Genomic DNA, 27,206 nt, shown 5'->3' on the forward strand with positions numbered 1-27,206 from the left:
TGAGGAGCTCAGCCTTAGCGACGGGAATCGCAGATTTCAGTTTGTAGGACTCTGACCTGAGTCCTTGACTGGCTGAATCGTTGCCAGTGCTGAATCCTGAGCCCATTCCAGCAGCTGGGCTAATTTGTAAAATGAGGCGGATGTTGTCACCCCTTTGCAAAGGTCCTCTTCTTAGTGACATACAATATGCAGAGCTAATCACCTGCACACCTCCTACTCAATGTCACCACTGTCCTCTGTCCTAAGTTGAGCTGTTCTTTGAAAATGACCCAGTCTGTAGGTCACGCTTGCTGAGCAGTTTGCTTCCACATGAAGGAGAATCTTTTGGCAACAGCGGTGGTACTTGCAAGATGGTGGGGCGGGGGCGGGGGGATGTGGGCTGAGACCACAGAACAAAATGAAGATAACAGGACAGGCATGAGTTCGGACCCTGGGTCTCCCTAGTGCTGGACATAGTCAGACCGGCGGAACCGAAACTGTGGGCTAGGGACTGCCCGCCACTTCAGACGCGGGTTTCTGGGCCTTAACCAGACCTACAAGTCAGAATCTCAGGGTGAGCCTGAGGTCAGCATCGTAAACAAGATCTCGGTGACTCTCGGTGATACCCTTCTAAGAACCATGTCAAAGCTCTTAGTACACAGGGACTGAATCAGTCTACTGCTCTTTTGAGCTTTTTAAAAAGATTTATCTGAAAAAACTGAAAACATAAAAGTAAAAACCCCCCAAACACCATCAAAAGATACATAATTACATATGCATGTATATATGTATATATAATTTATTTTACATATATGTATTACATACATACGTATACAAAAAAGGCAAAGCCCTCTCGTCGGCGGATCTCACTCCACCCTCCAAAGGCAAGCACTGATTCTTGCTATGCTTATGCAGATAGAGTCGCACACCCTTCGCCACACATATCTCTGCACCTTATTTTACTAAAATGCAGTCATGCTATACATATCCATCTCTAATTTGTTCCTCTTGTAAAATATGAGGTCAGATAATATAGTTCCACCTCATATGCTCCTTCATGGCTGCACAATATTCCATTCACACGAGTTCTAAACCAATGCTCAGCACACATTCTTCGCAAGCTGAGAGAAGAGCGAAGGGGCCTGAGTGGGGAGCGGAGGGGGCTGGCACTCACCTCCCCATCAAACAGTTCAATCTCTCCTCCTTCCACCAAGACGGTGACCCGCTTCTTGCATTTCACTGACGGGTAGCCGCACTCCTCATTCGCCACCAGGATCCGGAAGGTCCCAGGGTTACTGCCACAGTAATCCTGGGGAAAAGAAGTGCCAGGAGAGGAATATTACTCCTGCCACCTCTCCCCAGATCTGACGACGGGCGTCTTGTCATCTCAGGCATGGGTGCTGGAGGCTTGGCTGATGGGTGCAGCCACCCACTCCCAGCATGCCCTGCACACGGCCGGTCCGGGCACTGCTGGTTCTGCTCCACTCCCAGCATGCTCTGCACATGGCCAGTCAGGGGCACTGCTGGGTTCTGCCCCACTCCCAGCATGCTCTGCACACGACCCTCCGGGCACTGGTGGTTCTGCCCCACTCCCAGCACGCTGGGCAGGCAGGCACGCTTAGTCACCCTCTCTGCCCGGCTCACAGGGCCCTGCTCGTTTCAGAGGCTGAGGATCCTACAGGTTTGTAGTCCTCCCTTCAGACCACACTAAGACTCCACCTCTCCTCCTCCTGAGAATGGAGGCAGAGAGACCACATTTGTTTAAAGCTTTACAGAGTCCAGCTGTCTCATTCCTCATGAGAAAAGCTTCCGTGTCCTCTCGCTTACCCACTTTGGTGTCACCCAGCAAGAGTAATTGACAGGAACCCACGCGGTAGGGAGAGGAAGCCAGAGGGGCCAGTGCCCTCACTCACCAGCTAGTATTTCCTGGGCTCTTTCTCGTCCTGCTGGGCAGTGTAATTTTTCTGTTCCCCCACCCCAATCCTGCACATTCTGTATTGCACCAGGTTAGAAATAAAAATGTGGAGAATGCAGTGGAATCACAAGGGCTGGAAGCAAACTCTAGGGGTCATTTCAACCATGCCCCTGTCCAGAGCCACTGCTGCATAAGGCCCATGGTTGTTCACTGTACAGGATGCCAGCAGGGAGGGTGAGCAGGGGCTGAAATCCAGCCCCGGCTCCCCTCCTCACTGTGCACACTGACCGAGGCTGTGTCTACCTAAAGGAATGGACACCTCTTCCTAATTCCATTTCAGTGCTAATTTGGGCTTGTAGCCTTGGGATGGTAGCCTTGCTCCCACACCCATCCCAGTCAACAAATGAGCTTCTATCCTATTCTTATAAGTCTCCAGGTAAACTGAAGAAAGATGAGTAATCACTGTTAGGTTCAAGCCCTAACCTCTTCAGGCACTTCTTTCAAGGGTTGGACAATCACTCCAGTAGAAACCATCTCCTAAGTTGTTTCTATAAACAGAAAAGCAGACTCTGACCTGGAAACCCCCAGATTGTAGCCAGCACCTCCCACCCCCTCCTAAGAACAGATAGCACCCCCCCTCATCTCACCTGCACCAGAACGTACTGGCACTCCCCGGGGAACATATATTTGAGCCCGTCGAAGGTGAGGTAGTGGGCCATGCCAATCGTGGAGCACGTGGCATCACATACGTGGTCTGTGCAGTTCCACTTCCGGTCCCGACAGACACTAGGAACAGAAATGGCAAAGATGGCCAGTGGGCACCTGGGGCATGAGGGGCTCACCTGGGCATTGGGAAACAAGGAGAGATTGAAGGAGCACAGAATGCTCTGGGCGCCACCCAACCTTCCAGGAGCCTCAAGAAGTGGAAGATCTGCAGCCTGTGAGACGTGGACCTTGGAGGAAGATGGCTTTGCAGTCCTGAACTGACACATTTTTTAAGCACAGGGCCCAGGAAGAGAGAGGGAGGCCATGCTGCTCTCCATGACAAGGGGGAAACTGAGGCAAAGGAGGGAACGGGCTGTCCACGATGATCCAGGTGGCCAGGAGAAGAGGCCAAGACCCAGTGTTGAACATCTGCTCTGGGTCGGCTAACGCTCAGCCTCCCTGGAATGGCCCCAGGATCTCTGCAAAACAGACTGGGGTTGGAAGTCATCTGAGGCTAATGGGGAAAACAAGACAGACAGCAGGAAAGTTCTGAGTCAGGAAAACAGTGATCGGCCGTGAATTTCTGCCAGGAGAGGTTTCGTGCGTACATCACTCTATGGTTAAATCTACAGTGATAGGCCGACCGCCACAATGCCCTATCCCGCCACCCCATAACCAGAGCTGACATCGGGAAACCCACCCTCTGTGTCAGAGGCGGTTAGTTCAGATCTCAGGGCAAAGAGACAGCTAAGTGCCTTCCTGCCTCATCCACGTGTACCTTTCCCTAAAGCTGCCCCCCGCCCCGAAGTCAAAAGCTGGGTGAATGAGCAGAGCAGAGCAGAGGGTTATGTGAAAGATGGCCAAGGAGAAAGGAGAAGACAAAACAGCCATCCTCAAAAGGTCCCTTTTCAAACTATGCCATCACAAGAACACTTCTGATAGGCTTACGGGGCAGTATTAGGGCAGAGAAGGACCCTCCAAACCCCATACCCTTTGGCAGCCTGGTCACATATGTAATGACTGATATAGGGCAAGGCCTTTATCTTCCACAGGCTCCACCTCTCTGAACAGAAACACTAACCTCTAGGAGTGTCTGTGCAGGGTAAGCACAGGCGATGATAAACATTCTGCCCATTTCACAGCTAGATAAACAGAGGCTCAGAAAAAAGGAAGGACTAACCATGTTCCCTCAGGGAAGTGGGGCAAGTGCCAGAAGTCCTGGGCTGTGTCTGCCCCCACAGCATCTAGATCTACGACCCCACCTCCGCTCGCCCCACCCACCGTGGCTCGGTCCCCAGGAAAGCCTCTCCCAGGGCCTCACCAAGTGTTGCAGTCAATCTTCACGGTCTCTCCCGGGGCGTACTCTTTGCCTTGATGGACGCAAGGACACCTTTCCAGGGCCACACATCTGTTTTCATGCCGGACCTACGGGAAAGCCAACCAAAAGTCCTGGGGGTCACAGTGAGTGGGCCTTGCCAGAGGTCAGATCAGGGAACTCACGGCCAGGCTGAGGCTTGGCAGACACGGGCACCCATCTACTCGGATCCTCCCAGCTCAGCTGAAGACACTCTGACCACCCTCTGCCCTCACGACCTGCTGGGGGCACGTGTTCTCAGACCTCGACGTGCACATAGCCTTAGTCCCAGTAATTCCAGGCAGAGGATTTCCTCAAAGGAAATAGAGTTATGGACAAAGTTTTATATAGAATTACTTGTCATTGCAAAAAATAGTGGAAGCAACCAAGTGGTCAACAACAGGAAAATGATTACATCCATTAAGGACTCTCCAGGTGATGGTGTCCTGCGGAGCTATTGAAATGGCTCACTGGGAGAGTCTTAAATGGTACGAGAAATACTTAGGTCGTTATTTTTTAAAACAGAAAAAAAACTATGTATACATATATTCTCAGTTATGAAAAAATATATATATACATTTCAAAAAAAAAGACTTGAAGGAAGTATAGAAGTTGCCTCCAGATAGTGGGCTGGATGGGGGAATTTTATTTCCTTTTTCGGTTTTTGAAATTTTTTTCCAAATGTTCTTCGATGAGCACCTATGATATTTATAATTGAAGAAAATGGACAACATTTCATAAAAATGATGAATTACTTACTAATGCACGTAATATCCTGGAGGTGAAAGCTCCACACCAGCCACAGGAAGGGATGGACCAAAACGAGAGTCTGGGGGCTTATTTGAGCCCCACGTACGCCCTCTTCGTGCAGCCCTGCTCTACTTCCCATCCCCCCTCACCCCCCCATGAAGAAGTCACTACCTTAGCATGTCATACTCCTCAGGTCTGTCGGGATCGGGCTAAAAAGAACTAAGACCCACTGGCCCCAGAATCGCTGGCCAAACCCACCTGACCCCAGCATGTAGATGTGCTTCTGTCCTAAGCATAGGAGGCAGCCCTGGATGTCTGCTTGGGCATGGCCTAAACAGGGTGATCTAAAAGAGGCCTGGGTCACCCTCAAGTGAAAGGACCATGGCACTTTGGTTCTAGAGTGACCTAAAGGGTAAGAAGCTCCTGGTCTGGGTGGCTCAGGAGCTGTTTGATACAGTCGCTCCCCAGACAAGCCTGAGTTCCCAGGACTTGGAACAGGGAACAGGGAACAGGGGGTCTCAGGCTAAATAAAAGGCTTTCGTGTCAAAGATCAGAGGCCAAAAGTATGTGTGTAAATATTGCGTGTGTGGTATTGTGTGTGTGTGTGTGTGTGTGTGTGTGTAAACAAACCTCAGTTGTTTTCCTGCGTCCTAAGGGCCTAAGAGAAGGGATAGGATGGGCGTGCTCAGAGCAAGGAAGATGCAGGTCAGCCCTATTGTTGGTAGCTCTTATGTCCTAGGACCACCATTCTTTGAAGACAATGAGCTTAGGTGCCTAGTAGGGAAGATGGCAGCTTGCTATGAACAGGGAAGAGGTGAAAATGTCTCTCTCACAGAGTCCTCAAAGGCTGTCACAATTAAGATTCATTCCCACATCCCCCCAAGCTTCATCAGCTCTGACTTTAGGCCAAGGCCTGCCACCTAGTGGCTGCTCTAAGAATAACACAAATAATGCATCCGCGGGGAAACGTTGACAAGCTCGCTCTCCAACATTTCACTCCTATAGTTAATGGAGACCAGAAAAGAAGTCTAATTATCAGAAACATTACGTGAGACAAAAGGGATACAGAATGCATAGGAATGGATTCTAGAAAACAGAGCCCTCACCTCACCTCACCTCAGCAGAACACATGCCCTGTCGCCTTCAGCAGGCTGGATCGAGGGTTCCCAGGCCTCTCTGTCTGCCCGCCAGATGTTTTTACCTCTCTCCAGGTTAGTCAATCCACTGACAAAAAGTCTCACACACCATGGCCCAGGTAACCCCTCCCCTGGCCCAGGGCCGAGCCCCAGGAAGCCCAGCCCTCCTCCGGTGGACATAAAACTCAAATCCCAGCTTGGCCATGAGATTATGTTGCCACCTCCTTCTGTGCTCTCACTGACAACCATATGGCTCCTCTCTGCCCTGACTTATTTTAGTAAAAGGAGATTACTAATTGGTGGATTACAAATGGGACTGTAGGATTTCACTTATGTGTGGAACCTAAAAACGAAAACAAATGATGAACAAAACAAAACAGAAACTGACTCATAGATACAGAGAACAAACTAATGGTTGCCAGAGGGGAAGGGGTTTGGGGAAAGGGCAAAATAAAAAAGGTAAAGAGAAATAAGAGGTGCACGTTTCCAGTTATAAATAAGTCATGAGGTTGTAACGTACAGTGTAGAGAATAAAGCCGATGATATAATAATTTTGTACAGTGTCAGGTGGGCACTAGACTTATTGTGATGATCACTTCATTAGGCATATAAAGGTTGAATAACTAGGTCACAGACATGAAATAATAATATTGTATGTCAACTATATTTTAATAAAAAAATAGGACCTCAATATTGAACGAAGACTGTTATAAAGACCACAGAGGGAATAGATCCATAAGTCAAAGCTGGAGAGCAGACAAAACACAACCTTAAAAGGAGAGGAGAGTTTTCATGGCCACACCTCAGCAGGAGGCTCCCAACTTGAGAGAAAAGATCAAATCACAGCAGTCCAGCCAGGAACACTCAGAGTCCTAAGGCACTAAAGAAACCTAGGAGATAGAACGATAAAGGAACAATGCAGAGGATGATCAGGGTCTAGACGAGAACTGGCCAGACACATAGGATAGGCTAGCATAGCAGTCCATGAGGAAATTTTGTAGAAAGTCACTTAAACTTCATGTTTAAAAGGAAGAGATCCATCTCTGCCTACTGTTTGTCTTTTGTCACACCAGGAAGAGAATAAGATAAAGCTGACAAATGTCCTTCAAAGATTTCAGAAGAAAACAGGCAGAAATAGCTGTCGCTATTGTTTATCAACTCGTGACATCTTGAGTAAGAATGGTTCATGCTGGGAACATGGTATCAGGTCTTAGCCCTAAGAAAAATCATGAAGTAGAAAAAAATTGATTTTGTTACTCTTCTCTGAAAAGGCCACATTCCCCCACCCCCAACACATGAACACAATACTGACCCATTCTCCAAAACCCTTTCTACCTCCCAACCGTCCTTTGTTCATTTTCCCACCCCATCAATATTTCCAGCTCAACGCAGCTGATTTTTCAACTAGAGGTTTGCTGGGAAGAAAACTCTGATGAAATAATTCACACTAAGGTGTGAATGACTCCCCAGGAGGATTTATAAGGTTGTAAGCTTTTTTTAAAGCTCTTGCTTGTTAACCAAAATGACTTTGGGGTTCTTTCTCTCTCTCTCTTGATGGTGCTTCTGGAGAGGATTCCAGCTGTGGCTGGAATGAGAAATGAGCAGTGGGCAGTGGATTGTGCTTTGCTGCCACCTCGTGGTGGACTTAGGTAATATTCTAACTTAAAGACGTAGTTCACACAAATACCTTTGAACTAAAGAAAATGACTTGGGAAATTTTCTCACACAACCCCCTCATTTTATTGATCTAGTGGGCCTCAGAATGTGGACACTGATGTCTCAAAACCTTGCTTCCAATGTCCGCTAATTTCCTATAGCATCTTGATTCATAATTCATGATTTTCCTCCTTGAACTTATTTTGTTGCTTGTAAGCCATTAAACCACTGCTTATAAGCAACTTCCATGTGTCTGCCACTGTCCTATTTAGTCCTCTCAACAACCCTTCTAACCCAATTGTACAGACACAAAGAATTTAAGTGACTTGCCACTCTTAAGTAAATGTTAGGAGCTGGGATTCAAACTTAGAATTTTGAAACTTCAATTCAATGCCTTTCCCATGCTGCTTCTCCACTAACCATTTATCAGGGTGTTGACCACTTACCAAAAGCACCCCAACCCTCCTGTTCTATGCAGAGACCTTTGCACCAGCGGCAGGAGTAGATGGAGTAGATCTACTCTAAGCAGGTGCCATGCCTGGAACAGAGCACGAGAGGGGGCTCTCCCCCGATCCCAACATTTTCAAACAGGTGCTGCTGGCCTAACAATGGACATCGAGAGATGCCTTGAAAGGAGAAAGGCAACAACCGAGAGCAGCGCTGCTCAAAGTGCGGTCCAAGGACCAGCGCCAGCCGGTCTGTCATGATCTAAGCACAGAAATGGGGAGAAGGTGTTTAGGAAACCATATGGCAATCTGACTAATGGATCATGTCTGTTGTCTAATAAAAATTGGGGGAAGTTCATGTTTTGCATGCCATTGCTTTTTTGCTTCACTTTTCTGATCATTCTTTTCTATCATATTTATAAAAGCGTTGGTCCTCAACAGGTCAGAGAGTTAAGAGAACGGGTCCTTCGCAGGTCTCTCCTGTGGACAGGAGGGGAGGTGAACGACACAGCCTCTGAGACTGAGCCTTGGTTATTTACAAAAACAACGATTAAAGCTATTTCTACGATTCTGTAGCACTTTCTGGTTTTAACGGTGCTTCCACACACAGCTCCTTCAGGCCCACAGCTGATGTGTGATGAAGGCAGGACAGGAATCATGTGTCCGTGTTACAGGTGAGGCAGCGGAGGCTCTGAGAAAGAGTGGATGACTGTGCAAGAGCAAGGAGAGAGACAGTTGTGAAGCCTGGACTGAGCGCTTGGCCCCCTGACCCCTGATCCCACTCGGAGCTCCTTCTGCTCTCAGTAGGTCTGCCCCCCAGGAAAGAACTGCTTCCTTCCCCTTTTCAAGTGCTCAGAATGCAGAATCCCTGACCTCTCCCCGCAAACCCTCGGTAACATGCCACGACCTCGCCACTTTCCGCAGGGGCTGTGGGGCCGAGCCGAGAAACACCCGTGGGGAGGATGTCTGCACCATCCGACAGGCCCAAACAGGGTGTTTCTAGCTCCTTTTTCTCTGCGTTGTGGCCAAGAACACGTGTCCTATGCAGCAGCCAACACACTGTGCACTTAATAAATCACCAGAACTTTTCTGCTCTGCTGAACCTGGCCTCAACAATTTGCACGTTAGTCGGCATTGTAATGAAGCAGTTGTGAAAATAACCCAATCTCTTACACTATGAGCTTTCGAGTTTACAGTCCCCGGCAGTTGAGGTGAAAGACACCCGTCATATGACAGATACCTAGACTGTCCTCAGAATGCATAACAGAGGCTTCAGGAATGCCCAAGAGCTCCCACCCAACAGTGCGTCCACACCCTGCACTCGAGGTCTCACTCTCTACTGGGGCTTTGAGACAATAATGCAATGATTGTAGTTATTAATATTCAAGACTATCTGTACTGTTTCCTTCATGAAAATAAAGTTGATTGACGAGTCCCTGATGCTGACATAATCTCCTGAGGGATATCCCTTTTCTCGCCAGAAAATTTCACCTCCAGGTATGGCGATGGGACGTTCAAAACAAGGGGCCCTTTGGATAAAAAGAGCAACATGGAAGCTTGCCCTCCCCTCTCCTATTTCTGACGCTGTCCAGGTCTGAGCTTCCTCCTCCTTATCTACCTCTTTGAATAGTCACCTTCTGCTAAGGCACCAAACAAGACCTTCCAGTTTGGGGGTGCTCCCTGGCCAATCTCTAGCTCCCTCATTAGAAAAGACGGTTCCAGAATCCTGAGAGGCTAAAACAGAGGGGAACGCCCAGGGGAGAATGAATAACAGCTAGTTTCTCTGTCTTGGAGGAGAAAGGGTTGGAGGGAAGGAGAGAGACCATCTGCCCTGCACACAGCCAACTGGCAGTCTTCCTGAGTGCCACCGGTGGTGGGTCCAAGTGCCCACCACAGAACACTGGTAGCTCCCATGGCCCAGGACACTGCCTCTCCAGTTGAGGCCTGGGCATGATTCATGCCCATACAGCCATATGAGAGCCATACTGCTCCCTCCCATTCTAACCTCTACAACCCCTGCCCCTCACCACTCGCTCTGGGTCTGGGGAATTAGAGTCAGGGAAAGCAAGAAGATGGGATGTATTTGAAAGGGAAAAACCCAGAAGATGCATCCTTCAGGGTGACAAGAATAATATTTGTATAATATATTTAAAACAAATTGGCCTAAGATTAGACTTGGAAGGGAGGTAAGGAAGCTTGGATGTGCTCAGACCATTGTCACCACCAAGAGGCACATAGGAGCCTCCTTGGGCCACTCCTGGCCTCCAAGAAGCTGCTGGCCACCATTTGCATGTTTGCAGCTCCAGTCCCAGAATCATGGAATGTTAAGAGCTGGCCAAGACCTCAGAACTCACTTTATAGAGGAGGAAAACAAGGCTCAGTGTGAAGAAGGGACATGTTGGACCCATGGCTTGCTGATGGCGTGACAGGGACATCAATGCCTCCTCTTGAAACAGGAAGTTTCATACATATAGTATATGCAAATCATATGCAAATATGTGTGTCTTCTTTGCGTCACGCAATGGAACAAAGCCCTTGAGAAAATTCTAGCGGAAATGCCTGTTTTCACTTTTAAGTATTTTCTGGAAATCCTTGCTTTGCTTCCAAATTCTAGTGGAAATGCCTGTTTTCACTTGTAAGTATTTTCTGGAAATCCTTGCTTGGCACCTCTGTGAGCTAAATCCTTGTATTTTTGTCTGATCTCACGAGGATCAACTCAGACACTTTCCCTGACTTGTGCAACTGACTGAGCCACAGAGGACTCTCCCCCACCCCTGTCCCCATCACCACCGCCACCCTGTTACCATCCTGGCTTAGCTCTTGTTTCTTCCCCTCTGTCCATAGGGACATGGAAGGCTGCCAACTCCTGCCAGTGGTGGGCGGCTCACCATGCCCTGGGGGCAGAGGCAGCCGGAGACGCAGCCTATGCTCATACACTCCAGGTCGTAGTTCTGGCAGGTTTTGGCACACTCCAGCCCTTCCGCTCGTGGGTTGTCAGCAGGACACACGAACTTGACCATGGGGGGCCGGCAGGACAAGCTCCTTTTGCCTTGGAGACAGAAAAATCAAAGAGGCCATCAGTGATGGAGTGGGTGGATCTACTTTCACGCTGTCCTTTGGTCCCCAAGGTGTAGTCACTCAATTTCTGAGACACTGAGCTGCCCACTCCCTGGGGTGAGTGAGGAGCTGCCCAATCTCCAACCAGGTCTAGCTTTGCGCCAGGTCCTTGTATGGGACTGTGATGGCAGCCTCACCTACTCACCTGAGCCTCTGACCTCCGCCTATGCTGGAGGTGCCTCTCAGATCCCAGCATCCCTCTGCTGGCCACACTCCACAACCCCCTTGATCCTGCTTCAGCAGGCTGCATTGAATAAGGATGCATTACAGAAATGTCCAGACCCAGGCTTTAGAGGACCTGGGTTTGGGTATTAAAAAGGAACTTCTGTGGGCCCCCACAGGACCGTCCTAAAATGGTTACCCCTAATTTAGTCACAAAAACTTTAAAGAAGACTTGCTTTGCTCACGTGTCATCCTCCGCCCAGCCACTGGCCATCTCGCCCGCTCTACACTGGCAATACCCACCCCCCCGGACACGCCCACCTGTCCTCCCTGCTGTGTCACTGTCCATCTGATCACCATCTGATATCACCACCTGATATACTACATGTTTCATTCATTTATTTTTCCACCCCACCTTCCCCTTGACCCCACCCACTAGAATATATGCTCTGTGAAGGCAGGGGGCTTTGCCTGCTTTGTTCATTGATGTATCCTCTCTCCTGACAATTAGCAAGTATCAATGGCTGACTGAAGAAAGGATGATGATACAGCACCTTTCCTGCAGAAACCTGACGCACTTCGTAGCATTTATATCTTACTCTATGTAGCACTTACTATCTCTTGTGGACCAGAAAGCCAGAATTTCCAGCCTTATTTTTACATGGAAACTTTTTTTAGGAAATTGAAATCCTAAAAGGTCAAATGGCTTTTCCAAATCACACAAAATTCTAGTAACTTTCTGACTTAGAAATAGACACCCTCCAGTGAATACCCTAAAAGACTCTGAGCAAGAGGAAGCATTAAAGCCAGACCCAGGAGGCAGAATGCAACAGAAGGGGGTGGGGGTGTGGAAAAGACGCTACAATGAGAGGCAGCATAAAGAAGAAAAAAGACTTAGTGACCTTGAAGTTGGCTATGGGCCGAATGTTTGTGTCCCCCCCCAAAATCCACATGTTGGCATTAGATGATGAGGCTTTTGGGAGGTCAGTAGGTCATGAGGGTTCAGTCCTCATGAATGAGATTAGTGCCCTTATGAAAGAGACTCCACAGAGCTCTCTAGCCCCTTCCACCATGTGAGCACACAGTGAGAAGGCATCAGCTATGAACCGGGAAGAGGCCCCTCACCTAACCATACCGGCACTCTGGTCTCAGACTTCCAGCCTCCAGAACTGTGAGCAGTAAGCTTCTGTTGTTTATAAGCCACCCAGTCTGTGGTATTTTGTTACAGCAGCCCAGACTGAATAGGACAAGGTCACGTGTTTTGATTTCAACTTGCGAGGGATCCATGTGCTTGGGATCTTGCCCCAGCTCCAGGCTGAGACGCTCCACAATCAGGCATGCAGGGAGACCAGAATTCTCACCCAGGGCGAGCTGGAAGGCCAACACATGGCGCAGGGCTGGGTCACTTGGAGAGAGGGCATTGAGGAAAGTGAGAGGCAGAGAGAGAAGAGGTCAAGCTGGAGGTTGAAAATATCCCATTTATCTGCCTAAAGGTATCTCTCCCACCTACTGGGAGAATCCTTTCTAAGCAAAGATGATCCTTCTGGAAACCAATAAGGCCCTCCTGGTCCGTTAATGTGAATATGGTCCCACCAACCAGGTCAGCCCCTCCTCCCTCTGGGCCTTGTCCTTAAATAGCAACAACTATTAAGACCTTCAAACTAAGAGCAACAGGTCTGAACCCCCCTCTTTCAAATCCATCTGAGAAGCTTTCAAAAGAGGTGTCCTTGACAAGTCCTTAGGAAAAAGGAAGCCATTAAAGGAGGGTGGTTTTCACCACAATCAAGGCGACCACCTCATTCACGTCCTTAACTCCCTGGGTTAGGTCACCATGGGCAAACTGGAGGTCTCACTGAATCCATCTTGCAGAAAATTCAGTCTTTCTCAAGTCACCAAATAAAACTCTTCCAGCCTCAATAACTTGGACTTACACATGCAGAGGCCTGTCTAGGCCTGAAAGTCACTCACGCAAACACAGAAATTGTGGCAATCCTGACACGTGTCCGAACGGACATGCACATCAGACAGTAGCCCAGCTCTCTCCCCGACTCCTCACGCGAGGAGTCTGGGCAGAGGGAGGTGAAGAGTCCTTCCAGGGCACTACTTACTGCGGTGAGACAGGGGACTGCCGAGGACAGTTTGTGGCAACAGGCTTCCCGGGGCTCCGCTCGTGGTACAGTGCATGAAGCCATCCTCACAGTAGCTGCGAAGAAAAACCACAGCCCGGCTTTGCAAGAGCAGCATCACTTGCTGTCTCTGTATCTTCATCTCCCGCTCCCTCCCTGGGCTCCCGATCCCGTAACTCGTCTGAAACACAGCTTGCTAAGGCCACCAGCGACCACTGTGTCGCTAAACCCAATGGACCTGCTCTCAGTTCTTTTCCTACTTGATTCCCTTCAATGTTCCTCATCATTATTGTCTACTCCTTTCTTCTAAAAAATCTTTTTTTAATTTCTCCTGGTTTTCCTCCAAGTTGCCGGTTGCTCCTCCTCGGCCTCACTATACTCACCCTCGTCTGCTGGGGCCATCCTAGCGTCTCTGCTTCCCACACCGTGTGTCCCCCACGCCCCGGCTTCCACTCCAGAGATGACTCACACATTCACATCAGCAGCTTGGAGCTCACCTTTGAAACCCGGAACCCATATACTCAAATGCCTGTGACATAGGATTGCCACGTTTGGTGTCTCACAGGCACTTCGAACTCAGTATGTCCAAAACTGAACTCAGGACCCCCCGCCAAGCCAGTCATCCGGGGCTCTGAGTCATTGCATGACACCTCCATCCACCCGGTGTCACAACCCGGGGATCAGCCCTGACACTGTCTTCTCCCCACCTCCTACATCTGACCCATCACCAAGCACTTGGACTTTACATCCTAAACATCCCTGGAATTCATATCCACTTCTCTGTCTCCATTGCCTTGAGCCACCATCGCCTCTCACCTGGACAATGAAAAAGCTTTCTAACTGATGCCACAGCACCTAGTCTTGCCTCTCTCCAAAACACACTCCTCTGGGCAGCCCCAGCATCTTTCCGAAACCTAAATCTGATTATTCCACATCTCTGCTTGGAATTCTTCAATAGCTCCCCCTTCTAGGCATTAGGATAAAGATCCAATCCCTACCATAGCCTCCCCAGGCCCCACACTGTCTGACCTCTCCAGTCACCAATCCCATGGCCGTCTTTTAATCTGAAAGGTATATTGCTCCCTTCAAACACAGGGCTTTGCATACACCGTTACCTCTGATCTGATGTCACTTCTGCCCAACACACACACACATACACACACCTTTCTTTGTCCCCAACCCATTTCAAGCTTTCTTAGACCACATACTTCTCTTCCTAGAACTTACCACACGTGTAAGTTTAGCTGTATTTGAGTTTGTATTTGGTTATCATCTCTCTCTGTCACTGGACTATAACAAGATCCAAGCGAGCAGAAGCCATGACTGCTCTTGCTCACCACTGTACCCCCAGCATCCAGCATAAAGTACACAATAATTTTTAAAATTTTTCTTTTATTCCTCCCCTCTAATCCCAACCCCTTCCCCTATCATGGGCAACTATATTCTTGGTATCTATCTCCTAAACGGCCCCCTATGATCCTCACATCTTGGTGGTCACACCCTTGTGTAGTCTCCTCCTGCGTTGTACCAAGGTTGGTCTGTGTGACCAATAGTACATGGCAACGGTGACCTAGCATGTCACTTAAGATTAGGTTATACAAGACTGTGGCTTCCGTCTTTGTGCTCTCTCTAAGATTACCCAGTCTGGAGGAACTGTGTCATGAGCAGCCACATGGAAAGGTCCCCATGGCGAGGAACTGAAGCTTCCTGCCAACAGCCATGCAAATGAGCTGGGAATGGACTCTCCAGCCCCAGTCAATCCTCCTGATGACTGCGGCCCTGGCCAACAGCCTGACCGTAACCTTATGAGGGAACCTGAGACAAACCACCCAGCTGAGCTGCTCCTAGATACTGACCCTTAGAAACTATGTGAGGTTATAAATGCTTATTGTTTTAACCTGTTAAATTTGGGGGTGATTTTTTTTAACACAACAACAGATAATACAATCTTATTCTGTTTAATGCCTGCCTGAGTATATTCTTATAAAATATATGATTGTTTCACATGCATGTATGTTTGATGTATATAAACAGTATTATCTTATATATCCCACTGCATTTTGCTTTTTTCATTCAGTGCCATGTGTTGAAGATTCATCCCTGTTAATACATGTCCTAATTCTCTGGTGCTTCTAAAGCTGCACGATGCTCTGCAGTGTGCGTCCACTACATTTTACCTATTCATCCTCCCAATGATAGACACAGATTGTCATCTACTCCTTGTCACCAACATGGCTGTGATTAATATCTTCATACATGCACCCTTAAGAACCTGTGCAAGAATGTCTTTAGTATATGTGCCCAGGAACAGAACTAAGGGAATATCAGGTATGAATATCTAATCTGCACATACTGTGCCAATTGCTCTCCAGGTGCAACTGACCTTGGATTTGAATGGAGCAATACCCTTCAAGATTAAAAGAAGACCATGGGGTTGGAGAGGGGAATGGTAGGTGGGGTCGGATCATGTGAGCGCTGGGAGGCCAGAGTAGGGATTTCATCTTTATCCTAAGGCCCAGTGAGGGAAGATATTGAAGGATTCTGAGCAAAGATGGAACATAATCAGACTTAGGTTTTGGAAAGACACTGGGAGTATCCGAGTTCATCTATGTCCTACCAGCAGCAAATCAGGGGCCCAGGTCCCACATCCCTGTCAACACCTGGCATTATCCAGATTTCAAATTTTTCCAGTCTAATAGATAGGAAGTAATATGCATTGTTTTAATTTGCGTTTCTCTGATTACAAAGACTCTGAGCATTTTTAATGTGACTATTGTTGGATCAAACTTTGTTGAATGAACAAGAGAATCAGCCCTTCTCTCTCTGGGTACATGCAGAGGGACTTACACCTTCTGGTGTTTTAAATAACCCCTGATTTAAAAACTATCCTTCCTCAAATGTCATGTTCTATCTGTCATTTGGACATGACCCAAAGCTTGATTTTATTAAAAAAAAAAAACAGAGGTAGGTTAAAAATCAACTCCTGCCCAGAGCCTGGCCTGCAGTAGTTGAAGCACTCTACTGTGATGGCTTTTTGATGGCCAAATGGTCATCATTCCAGGCCATGTTTGAAACTTCCAGGCCATGTGTGTTTACACCTTCCTTCCATTCTGTCATGGGCATCACTAGCATTTGCTCAGCTGGGCTCATTCTTTAGTGTGTTGTCTAAAACAGGAAAATCTACAGCCATAGATAAGCCCTGAGTTCCCTCTGGCTCACATACTCCATGAAATCTTAGTTTCTAAATGAAGTAGAGAAACAGGGTGGTCCATAGTGTTTGGCCCTGATGCCTGAGAGAGAGAGATGGAAAAATGAGATCGCTGATGTGCAGGCTCTGAAAAGAGCCTGAAGCCAGGGCCATTCCTCCAGCCCTGTTCACCCGGGAGCTCCTACATCCTATCTCTCACCTTCCTTGTGCCTCTAAACTGGTAAAAATAACCAGTGACGCTTATTCTCCTCCAGGTCGACACAGCCTCCTACCTTCTGGCTTCTTTCCTTACCATACTAGTGAAACATGGGGGCCACTATGACCTTCTGATCACCAAATTCAACAGCTTATTCTCCACATAACATAAAGAGTTCAACAGTCCCTAGGTCTAGTCACTTGCTGGATGATCTGGCAAAGTGATAATCCCACTAAGCCTCAAATTCCTTTGTTAAAAAGCAAGCTTTGGCTGCCTAACGGTGTGATTGATTTTAAAGTCCCAGAGAGAAACACCTTGAAAACTGTAGCCAGACAATTGTAGTAAAACAACCACTGGGCTAAGGCCAAAAACTCAAACCAACAGAAGATATCATTCTCTGTTTACTTCCATGATATGACCTTGTCCTGGGTCTGCTCTTTTTGCTGGCTTTTTTTTTTTTTTTTTTTTTTTTGGCCTCTCTCATGAGATCCTCTTTCTCTTCTTCTGGCCCTCTGTACATTCCCCCAAATTCTAGACTCAGTTCTCTTTTTTGCTCTTCAGTCCACTCCCCTTAGCAAGCCTAGCTATTCCTATGCCTATCACCGTTACCTTCATACAAATCTTTTTCTCCAGACTCAATCTCTCCCTCAAGTTCCAAACACTTACCTCCAGCTGTTGATTCCATTCATTCACCAAGATGCCCTCTGGTAACTCAAAGTCATCAAGGTCAAAGCCAAATCTACAAAGAGCCCTCTTGTTGTTCTGGACGGCACTGCTCCCCTAAGCATTCAAGTTCAAAACCCTGGGGCCATCTTCAACAAACCTCCTGCTCCCAAACACCCTCCCAGGTTGTTTGCTTCCCAATGTCCCTACCTCTGTCCCCACCTCTGTCCCCAGTCTCCATTTACACCGCTACTGCCTGCCCAGGGCATCTTTTGGCCAGGCTGTGTCAACATCTTCCCACAACTGAGCTCCCTGCTTTCAAATCTCATGTAGCTTCCAGAACCCACTCCCTGAAGCTACACTTTGATCCTATTTGATCTGTGCTCAAACCTTCCAAGGTCCCACTGCCTATTGTTCAAGCACCAGTCCTCATCCTGTCTTTCAAAGACCCCCTGAACTTGGTCTCGACTTCCTTCCTGTCTTATCTTTCCTTCATACAACATATGTTTCCACTGAAGATTGTCCTTGGTGATTGCTGAGTACTCTTCTTGTGTTTTAGTGCCAGGACCCCAGCTCCTCCTACAAAGCGCACCCCACCCCCATTATTCCACCCCATCTCAGCTGTTAGTATTCTCCTCAAACTCAAAAGCTACCTCTCGCATTGAGTCTTCCTCAACTCCTCCTGAATGGAAGCAATCCTTCCTGTTCCGAATGAGTAGGGGTCTTATGTCTCTGATATGTTCTGTCTACCAAATATTATAGCTATTTTATCTCAGTAAATATTGGTTGTACCTATTTTTTTGCAGAACTATGTTAGGTGTTGGGGATCAGGGCCTGACATACGTTCTCTACCCTTGAAGAGGTCACAGCTTTCAGGAATATATAACACTTTTCACTGTAATTCAGGTCCGATGGCCATACTGTTTTCATATAAGTGTAAACAATCTGCTTTGGGCACATGCAATTGGAAGGGGCTGCAAATTAATCTCCAGAATGATGAGAAAAAGTTTCATACCAAATGCAACGGGCAGATTTTGTCTGGATCTTGATTTGAATGAACTGATTATAAAAAGACATTTTGAGACACTTAGGAAAAAGTGAATACGGAATAAATATTAGATGTTATTAGGGAATTGTTAATATGTAGGTTAATAATGGAATTATGGTTAAGTTTATTTTTTTAAGTGCTTATCTATTAAAAATACATACTGAAGTATTTTCAGATGTAACAATATAATATCTGAGATTTCCTATAAATTATTACAGACAAGTAGGGGAGGAGGAAAGAGATAAAATAAGAATGACAAGTGCTGATAATCACTGAAGCCAAGATGGTTGCATTAGGGCTCCTTACACTATTCTCTTTCTTTTATGTGTTTGAAATTTTCCATAATCAGGACATTTTAACTGGTCTCCCAGGTAGACTGTCAGCTTCTCTGGGGCCCACACTGTCTGGTTCGTCTTTAGACCGCCAGTCTCTAGCCAGTACCCGGGACTGTATTTTTCAGGGTCATGCACAATAGTGAGTCAGGATAGCAATGCACCACTAAGGCAATGCTTCTGGGGTGTATTTTCTTCTAGTTCAATTGCTTCTGCCTGAGACCCTGACAGGAGGTCGAAGGGGAGCAGGACAGGGAAAGCTCCCACATCCTGTTCTATAAAAGGGAAACCGAGACCCAGAGCAGGGAAATGGGGTCTAACACGTAATTGTTGGCAATAAAGCTCAAGGATTCCTACTGCCAGCCTGGAGTGCTAGTTCCCTGCAAAGTAAGGAAGTCAGAAGACCTGGGTGAAGCCCCAGCTCTGCTCTGACTTGCTGTGGTCCCCGGGACGAGTCACTTCCCTTCTTGAGTCTCATCTGTGACATGAAGGACTTGGAGAACCATTTTGCTATCCCCTGGCCCTGCCGCCTGCACTTACCACACGGTGTGATGGTCTGAGAAGATGTCTTCGGGCTGGAAGATCTCACCATCATAGTAACAGGGGCACTGGGCCTTGGGCACGCAGTCTCCCCTCTCATCCAGGTAGAGCCCTGGGGGGCAGAAGCAGCCCTCCAAGCAGACCTCGTTGCATTCCTCGTCCGGGTGGGACAGGGAGCGGCAGGTCAGGTTGCAGGGGATCCCACACTGCAGGTACACCTGGCCCTGCGGGCAGCTCAGCGCTGGGAGAGAAGCAGAGGGAAACATTAAGATAACAAGGACTATAGTTTAGGACTTGGGGTGCCACCCCTTACAGCTTTAATCCCCCAATTATATCTGTATGGTCACTGCCTTCCTTTCCCACTATGAGCAAAAGCGTATTTCTATGCTCGCAAATGTCTGCTATAGTTAGAGATGCCCGCATTGTCTCTGCCTAACCAGCAGAATCAGCTCGGTTGTCTCTGAATTCTCAAAACCTAGTAGAAATCCTGGTGGATGGCAAAGCTGTGACTATTAACAAGAACTAGGAGTGATAAGCAAGGGTATGTCTCTCGTGATCATAATAACAACAAATGGCAACCATTAATTGAGCACCTACTGAAGCTCTTGCTCTTCACATAGATTTTATGCTTTTTATGCCTCTCTCAGTGAGTTAGATCTCATAACCCCCTTTCTACAGGTAAGAAAACTGACACTTAAGCTAAGGAATTTGTGAGGGTCATGCCTCACAGAAAGAAGCAGAGGCAGGATTTGAACCTAGCTTCCTATGATCCAAAAGCTCTTAATCATTATACTCTTAAAAAAAAAAAAAAAAAATCCCTCAGGAACCATGCTGTTGAAAACATGCCAGTCACAAAGAGCAGGGACACTCATACCTACCCCAGCAAAGCAGGCAGCATCCAACCACCCACAGCCCTCATTCTCCCTGGCCTCCCACATAGAAACAGCACAACAGGCAAAAGCTGAAAGGAAGCGTGACAATGTGGCAAAGCAGCTAAGAGAGGGGATCCGTATCCCAAATTCCTGGGTTCAAGCCCCAGTTCTGCCATTAGTTAGTGATGTGACTTTGAGCAGTTCCCTCCCTGGAATACAATAACACTACCCACCTGGGTGGGTGCAAAGGTTGTGAGCTAACACATTTAGAGCGATGCCCAGCGTGTGGTAAACGTTCTCTGCTGTTATTACATTCTAATGACTGGGGAAACACAGCCCCAGCTCAGCAGGCTCCAGGTGAGAGGGGTGTTCCAGGCAAAGGTTTGGGCCTAAGAAGAACTTGCCCTCCTGGATTCTGGCCGACACATAACCCACTTTCTGGGCTCACAGAGGTCTCATGAGTACCCCGATGGTGAAACGTTTTACTGGGAGGCGTGAAAAGCAAAATGCTTTCCTGTTGCTGACCAGCTGTTATCTGAGAAATAAGAACCTCACTCTGGGGACACGCCTCCTAGGACCATTAGAATCCTTCCCTTCCCTGGTGCAATACATTTCTACAGTGAAACCCACTGACAGTGCATTTCAGAGACACTGTGAAAGGAAACCCTGCCATAAACCTCAGAAATAGGGTCAGAGGTCCTCTGGAGAGCCCCTGCAGCCCTCCCCTCCTGCATCTGCTCTGGGCTTGGTATTTGAAAGTAGCTGGGGGACGGAGGGGGCTCTTTAACCATATTAGACATGAACCAGAAGAGGAGTTGGGTCACAGGATAAATATTTAGAGAAAGGATTAAGATGAGGCACATTGGGCAACAGAGATGGAAAACCCCTTCAATCCATTGAATCCATGGTGATGAGGGCACATTTCACCCACTAAGGAGCAGCTGGACCTGAGAGTTTTTACTCTCTGACAGACTGTCTCTGGAGCTGGCTCAGAGCCACATTAAACTTTTCCTGTGGCCTACTTCCCCAGAAGAAGTAATGCACATCTCAGTTTATCAGACGCTTAGTGTGCTCCTACCAGGTGCCAGGGGCTGTGCTCAGCGTAGGGATGCAGAGATGGTGAGACTTGGCCCTTGCCTTCAAGGAGCCTATAGCCTTGTCTTCCCAAAGGGAACAACCAATTTATAAGAAAAATATGTGCATCCGTCTCCCAAAACTCCTCACAGCATCCCACAAAGTAGCTACGTGATGGGTCCATGCTCCATGAGTGTCCCCGGTTGATGACCTCTTCTGGATGGAGTCAGTGGTTTAGGGAGCTCTGTTTATTTCTCAGAAAGGAAAATGAGAAACAGAATGAACCCAGGAGTCCTACCCACCCTCCTTGGGCTCACGGGAACAACCCAAGGCCATCTGGCTGGCCTTTTCTCTGGTTCACCTTCACACAAAGCCAGAGAGACAGATCCCTTTTGTCCTTAAAAGTCTCTGGACACCACACTTTCTGCTGTATCTTAAAGCCTCAGGAGTCAGAACTCTAACCCAGTCTCAGTCCCTGATGCTGCTGTGTCAGCCCATTTCCTTTTGTTCTCTTCTTAGTGAAGGTTAAGAACAGCTGCTCCTAGGAGATTAAATATATTTTGGTAAGCTCTCAGCATTCTGGGAGAACATCCCAAACTAGGAAATCCCTTGGTTCTACAGCACACTGATAACACACAATTTCTAATATTGGTGGACAAGCAAAGCAGATTCATAAACAGTGTGTCATTTACCCCTCATTACTTTCCCTAATTTCCAAACAGCAAACACTGATGAGGTCCTGAAGTCTGGAAGGATGAAGTAAAAGGCTCAAGGTCACATACCTAGAAAGTCACAGGCAAAGAGCCAACAAGCTTTCAGCCTTAGTTCTTCCAGCTGCTAACTCGTGACTCTCTATGTCATCCCAGAGCTTAGAGGGATGGAGGACACAACTGTATGGATCTATATATTTGTTCCCTTTCATCCTTACGTGTGTCTCTGCTCTCTTTTCTTTATGAGATTGCTCAGACTAGAAACATGAGTAGGCCTCATAAACACCAAATAGTGACACTTCTAGAGCCCCCATACCTAAAACTTGCTTCATATACATGATATTAAGTCCTTTTAACATTTCTCATGGCTCTTATTTTCCTACTTCTGTCAGGACCACCAACATTTTAGTCTCCAAACACATCTACCTAGCCTGAAAAATCAGAATATCCACTATACTCCATCCTTCAGGAATACCTTCCTCACAACTACACATCACTGCCACTATTCCACCATCAGAAACAACTCTTTTCTGCCAAGAAAGTGGCCTTTAAGAACTAGTCAGGTGCACCACCTCCAGAAGCCTTCCTTGATTGCCCCTGCCTTGATCTGATTATCCGTTCCCTCGGTGCGATAGGCACCTAGTAGGGAAGCAGTTTCCATCTGTGCCTCAAAAAGGAAGATTCAGGCTCTACATCACTGACATTGCCTGACCACACCGGGCACTCAGTAAATGTCCCCAGAACAATGACAATAACAACAAAAAGTAAACACAATCCAGCCACTCCGGACCAGAGCGTGGAGCAGATTCCAACTCTGGTGCCATAGACCTAACAGGGCTCCAAAGTCAGCTAGGAGTAATGATGTCACTCATTTGATATACTTTATATAACTCTGTACAATGCCCAATATTTGGGCCAGGAGTCCACCAACTTGTTGGACTGTTAGCCTGAAGTTAAGAGCAAAGGATTGGTGTGTGCATTTCCCATTGCTTTCACCAGCCCCTCGGGGGCGCAAGGACTCGCTCACTTCATAGTCTGGCTGTACATGAAGCCAACACTAGGTGGCAGCAGCCACAGGAACGCTCTGCTTGGCAGGGACACCGAGGTTCTAGGCCTCCAGGTAAGGGGGTCCTATTTGCCCTCCTGGAAAAGGCCAGAGTAGCCAGACAGTCCTATGGGTGAGCCGGTCCCCGCCCCCCTCCCCCGCACCGTGTCCTGCTGGGAGATGGGAGGGGAAAGTGGCAAATAAACCGTTCTCAAAACCCATGCTTGTCAGATGCCTTGGGCCTGTCTCCCAGTGCAAGAATGCGCAGGCAGTGCTTTGCAAAGGACAAGTGAGTGAGATTGCGGGCATCCGCAGCAGATTCAGCCAGGTCGCATGGAGGCGGCGGCGGGCAGGGAGGGCACCCACCACAGAAGCTGGGCTCCCGCCACGCGACGTGCACGCCCTTCCGGGCACAGGCGGCGGCGTAATTGGCCACCGCGTTGCACAAGCAGTCTCTGCCGTTGGAGCAGGAGCAGACATCGTAGTGACAGTTCTGCAGGTAGGGCAGCGGGGCCACCGCATGGTGGCAGGCTTCGAACTTGGAGGACGTCAGAAGAGCGCAAGCCTCCTCCGCGAACTTGGCTGTAGGGGTAAAAGGAGAGAGACAGTGAGCCGGGCTTGGCCCGGGCCCACACAGCCTGGGTGCTGCGACCCCAGGGGCCCATGTCGGCTCCTGCTCTGAAACCCCCTTTCTAGATTCTCCCTCGGCAGCACATGCCGCAAAAACAACTTCTCTTGGCTGTGGGAATCATTGAGATTTATCTTCCACAGCCAATGTACTTTCCTAATAACATTTGGCTTAAATACATAATAATAAGCCTCATTTCCAGAGCACACCCACTGACAGAAGGGAGAAATAGTTCCAGGATGCGTTAAATCTGCAAATGGCCACCCCAGTGCATTTATCTGAAGATATTTTAATTCTGAGTTTGGATGGCTGCTGCTCCAGCAGACTGAGAAAGAAGGTCCAGAGGCAGGAACTATGTACTATTCTTTTCTCTCCCAGGGTTTGGCACAGGGATGCTCAAGAAAGAAACTTTGAAGAATAAATGATCCAGATGCAGATAATCAAATGTTGGTGGTAAAAACCAAGCGCCCCCCTCCCTTGACGGTGGGTGCCCTGCCCCATGGAATGCGCTGGAAAGTGGGAGACCTCAGGGCTGCCCCGCCCCCGCCCCCCACCACATACTCAGGCGCGGGTTGAGGATGCACGGGTCGCTGGGCTGCTTCCGCAGGTCCTCACAGTCCCCTTGCAGCTTCCAGGCGTTCCCAAAGTCCTCCACCAGGGGCTCCACCAGGCCCGCGGGGGTGCGGAAGTCGTCGCCCTTGTTGCCATTGTAGTTCCCACACAGGCCGCACATCCTCCCCGCGTACACTGGGGACAGCTGCGGGGAGAGCAGGCCACCTTGGAGCAGCTGCCGCCAGAGCAGCCACAGCTTCCTTTTGCTAGTGAGATGGTTTTAATCAGAAACGTTCACTGGGTGAAAAATGAATATGAATTTAATAAACCGCAGCTAAGCCCCAGGCTGCGGAAGAAAGAAAAAAGCTAACTGCAGTATCGTGTACCACCAGCTCCATCCCGGCTCTTAAATCATTAGAGTCAGAGACCTGTTGTGCTAGAAGGGATTTTAGAGGTTATCCAGCCATTTTTGATGGTGGCTCTGAGTCCCAGAGAAGGAAAACGACTTGCCTGAGGTGACAGAGCTGGGACTAGTAGCCAGGTTGAGCAAGCCCCAGCAAGTGTGCTCTCTGTCACCCTGGCAGGTCTGAGCAGATTCTCCCGGACCAATGAGCCCTGACACCCATGGGAATCAAGTGCAAAGTCAACATCCCTTTCCTGAATATTCACATCAGTCACACACGTGGGCGAAGCAGGCTGTCAGTTATGGTTCAAGTCCTCTCAGAGTTCACCTTTGGTGACAAAGAACACCTTCCTAACTCTCTATATTTAACTCAGCCTCTGAACATCATTGAGGAGACAAGGCCAGGAGCCAAGAGAACTCTAGGGGTTGTGATTGGGGGAGGTGGGGTTAGCGAGGACTCTGGGGCAGTCTGCCAGGGGTGACCAGAGGGGTCTTGGGGTCAAACTCCAGGCCATCAGCATGTGTCATTCTCCATCTTTCAGAGCCCAAAGTACACACTCGGGGACAACTTAGGGAGTCACGCCTCCTGTCTCACACGCAGCACAGCTGGGGGCATTTGCTGGCCTCTGTGGCTAGTGCCCTGGTTAAAAGACAGAGCAGGGCGGAGGCCCCAGAGCCCTGCCGCCTGCTGTGAATGTAATCAATATCGCCTGGTGACTTCTCTGTGTTCTGAGACCCTCAGTGCTTGGCCTGGGGGTCTCAGCTGACCTCATCCAGCTTCCAGCTCTGACTCAACAAGATGCAAGATGAACAATCAACTGGACGGTTCTGGATCCATATAAAATGTTCCCAAGTAAATATTGTTAATGAGAAAGAGGATGGAGTAATGTTTCCTTGTTTATCTTGCAAATATCACCTTAGCTGGCCAGGCCCTTCCCTGACCTCCCTATTTAAAATGTGACCCCTCCCAATCCTGGCACTTCCTCTCCCCTTCACGGCTTCATTTATCTCCCCAGGATTTATCACCTTCTAATATATGATATAATTTACTTGTTGGTTTGGTTTATTGTCTGTGTCTCCCCATTAGAATTTAAATTAAATGAGGTGAGGATTCTGTTCGGTTTCACTGTTGTAACCACAGCCTCTCTAATGGTGAGGATGTGTTGAAGAAATGAATAGTTGAACAAATAACTAAACAAATCTGTGAATGAATGAGGTTCTCCTTTGGACACAGGCTGAAATGCAATGGCAACAGTCAAGGCCAGCCCTGAAGAAAGCAGCAAAATTGGTGATGACTCTTCCCCCTCACCCACGTCTCAGCATCCTCTCTCCACCCCTCACCGCCCCCCGCCCAGGCCTGCCTTTGCTACCATCCCCCACTCTCTAAAATGATATCTTCTTCCATCCCCTCAGCTTATCTCAGGGGTCAGCTTGCCCAGTATAGATGAGTGGGTGTATCTATGGAGGCCAGGCCAGGTCAGGCCACCAGCCCTCATTAACCCATCAGGAACTTAGAGAACGTGCTTGCTATTTGAAATAAATCTCAGATCAGTGACACTTCTGACAAAGCGAAGACTGTCAGGGGGTCCTTTCTACACCGCTCTACCTAAGGCTGAGCTGGGCCCTGCATCCCAGCCATCAGAGCCCTGCTGCCTGGACTGCCCAGCCCTCAGGGACCCATAACTCCCTGGGGGGAAGGAGAGCAGGGAGCCCCTGCAGCACCTCACCGGCCTCCTCTCAGGGTGAGTGCACTCGGCCTGCCCCTCTCAGTGTCCTGCCTCCCACTAGTGTCCTCCACTGAGCAGCCCCCACAAACCCCAGGGGTCAGCGCAGTGATGCCCCTGCCTCCTGACCCATCCACAAATGCTTCCCTTCCTCCTCCAGACCAAAACACAGAGCACATTCCCACAGCCACGAGGTCATCGGCTTCTGTCCTGAATCTTGACCAATGAAGTCCTCTTCTTGTTAGCTAAATGGACTAAAACCCACCCCCAAAGACAACCCCGCATCCCATTCCCACAGAAAGAAGTCTTCCCATCTCTTCTCCAAAGAGATACAAAGAGCAGAGAAACCTGAGGACAGCCACCCCGATGTGGGGGGCCTGCTGACTGAGGGAAGAAATCGCACGGATCGGGAGTACCCTCTCTGGGACAAGGGAGGTTCCTGAGAAAGTGGAATGGCTCATGGGGGTGGGGGGACACCTCCCTGGAAGACCAGCATACCGAAGGTGACACTGGAGACCCGAGTTCCAGTCTTCACTCTGTAACCAAATGGCTATGAGACCCGAGGGAAGGCACTTTCTTGCTCTAAAAATGATGGATCTTTTTTTCCAACTCTAAACGAGAGGTTAACAAGAAAACCTCCTCGTGCTCCATGGTCTGTGGTCATTAGGTTAACTTTTTTATCAAAGAAAAATGGTAGTTAATTTGGAACTCTCTCAGGGACTTTAAAACAAGAGGAAGAACATGACATCATAAGGGTAGAGGAAATCGGGGTCTCATCAGGGACACCCCAGATGCCCATCACAGGATTACACCAAAAACACTGTGAAACATGGGACCCAGAGACATAGGAGGGGACTCTCTGGGG

The 27,206-nt window shown here is 48.4% G+C and overlaps 1 protein-coding gene and 1 long non-coding RNA gene across 5 annotated transcripts in view; one reads left to right on the plus strand and one right to left on the minus strand.

The window, feature by feature from the left end:
- The window catches only part of VWF (von Willebrand factor), a 121,943-nt gene that overhangs the window by 56,234 nt on the left and 38,503 nt on the right, over positions 1 to 27,206 (minus strand). For all 4 annotated transcript variants that reach the window (XM_039874114.1, XM_039874112.1, XM_039874111.1 and 1 more), the window contains exons 14-21: positions 24,224 to 24,419; positions 23,401 to 23,616; positions 19,334 to 19,574; positions 13,329 to 13,423; positions 10,830 to 10,990; positions 3,921 to 4,024; positions 2,542 to 2,680; positions 1,154 to 1,288 (exon numbers count right to left, since the gene is read on the minus strand). In XM_039874114.1, the coding sequence (XP_039730048.1) occupies positions 1,154 to 1,288; positions 2,542 to 2,680; positions 3,921 to 4,024; positions 10,830 to 10,990; positions 13,329 to 13,423; positions 19,334 to 19,574; positions 23,401 to 23,616; positions 24,224 to 24,419 (1,287 nt within the window). The remainder of the gene's footprint in view (positions 1 to 1,153; positions 1,289 to 2,541; positions 2,681 to 3,920; positions 4,025 to 10,829; positions 10,991 to 13,328; positions 13,424 to 19,333; positions 19,575 to 23,400; positions 23,617 to 24,223; positions 24,420 to 27,206) is intronic.
- On the plus strand, positions 23,056 to 25,601 carry LOC120611628 (uncharacterized). The gene is made up of 3 exons (XR_005655242.1): positions 23,056 to 23,109; positions 24,041 to 24,145; positions 24,799 to 25,601. It is a non-coding gene; the product is annotated as an uncharacterized LOC120611628 (long non-coding RNA).

This window comes from Pteropus medius, unplaced genomic scaffold, assembly GCF_902729225.1.
Source record: "Pteropus medius unplaced genomic scaffold, Ma_sr-lr_union100, whole genome shotgun sequence".
NCBI classification, from domain to species: domain Eukaryota; kingdom Metazoa; phylum Chordata; class Mammalia; order Chiroptera; family Pteropodidae; genus Pteropus; species Pteropus medius.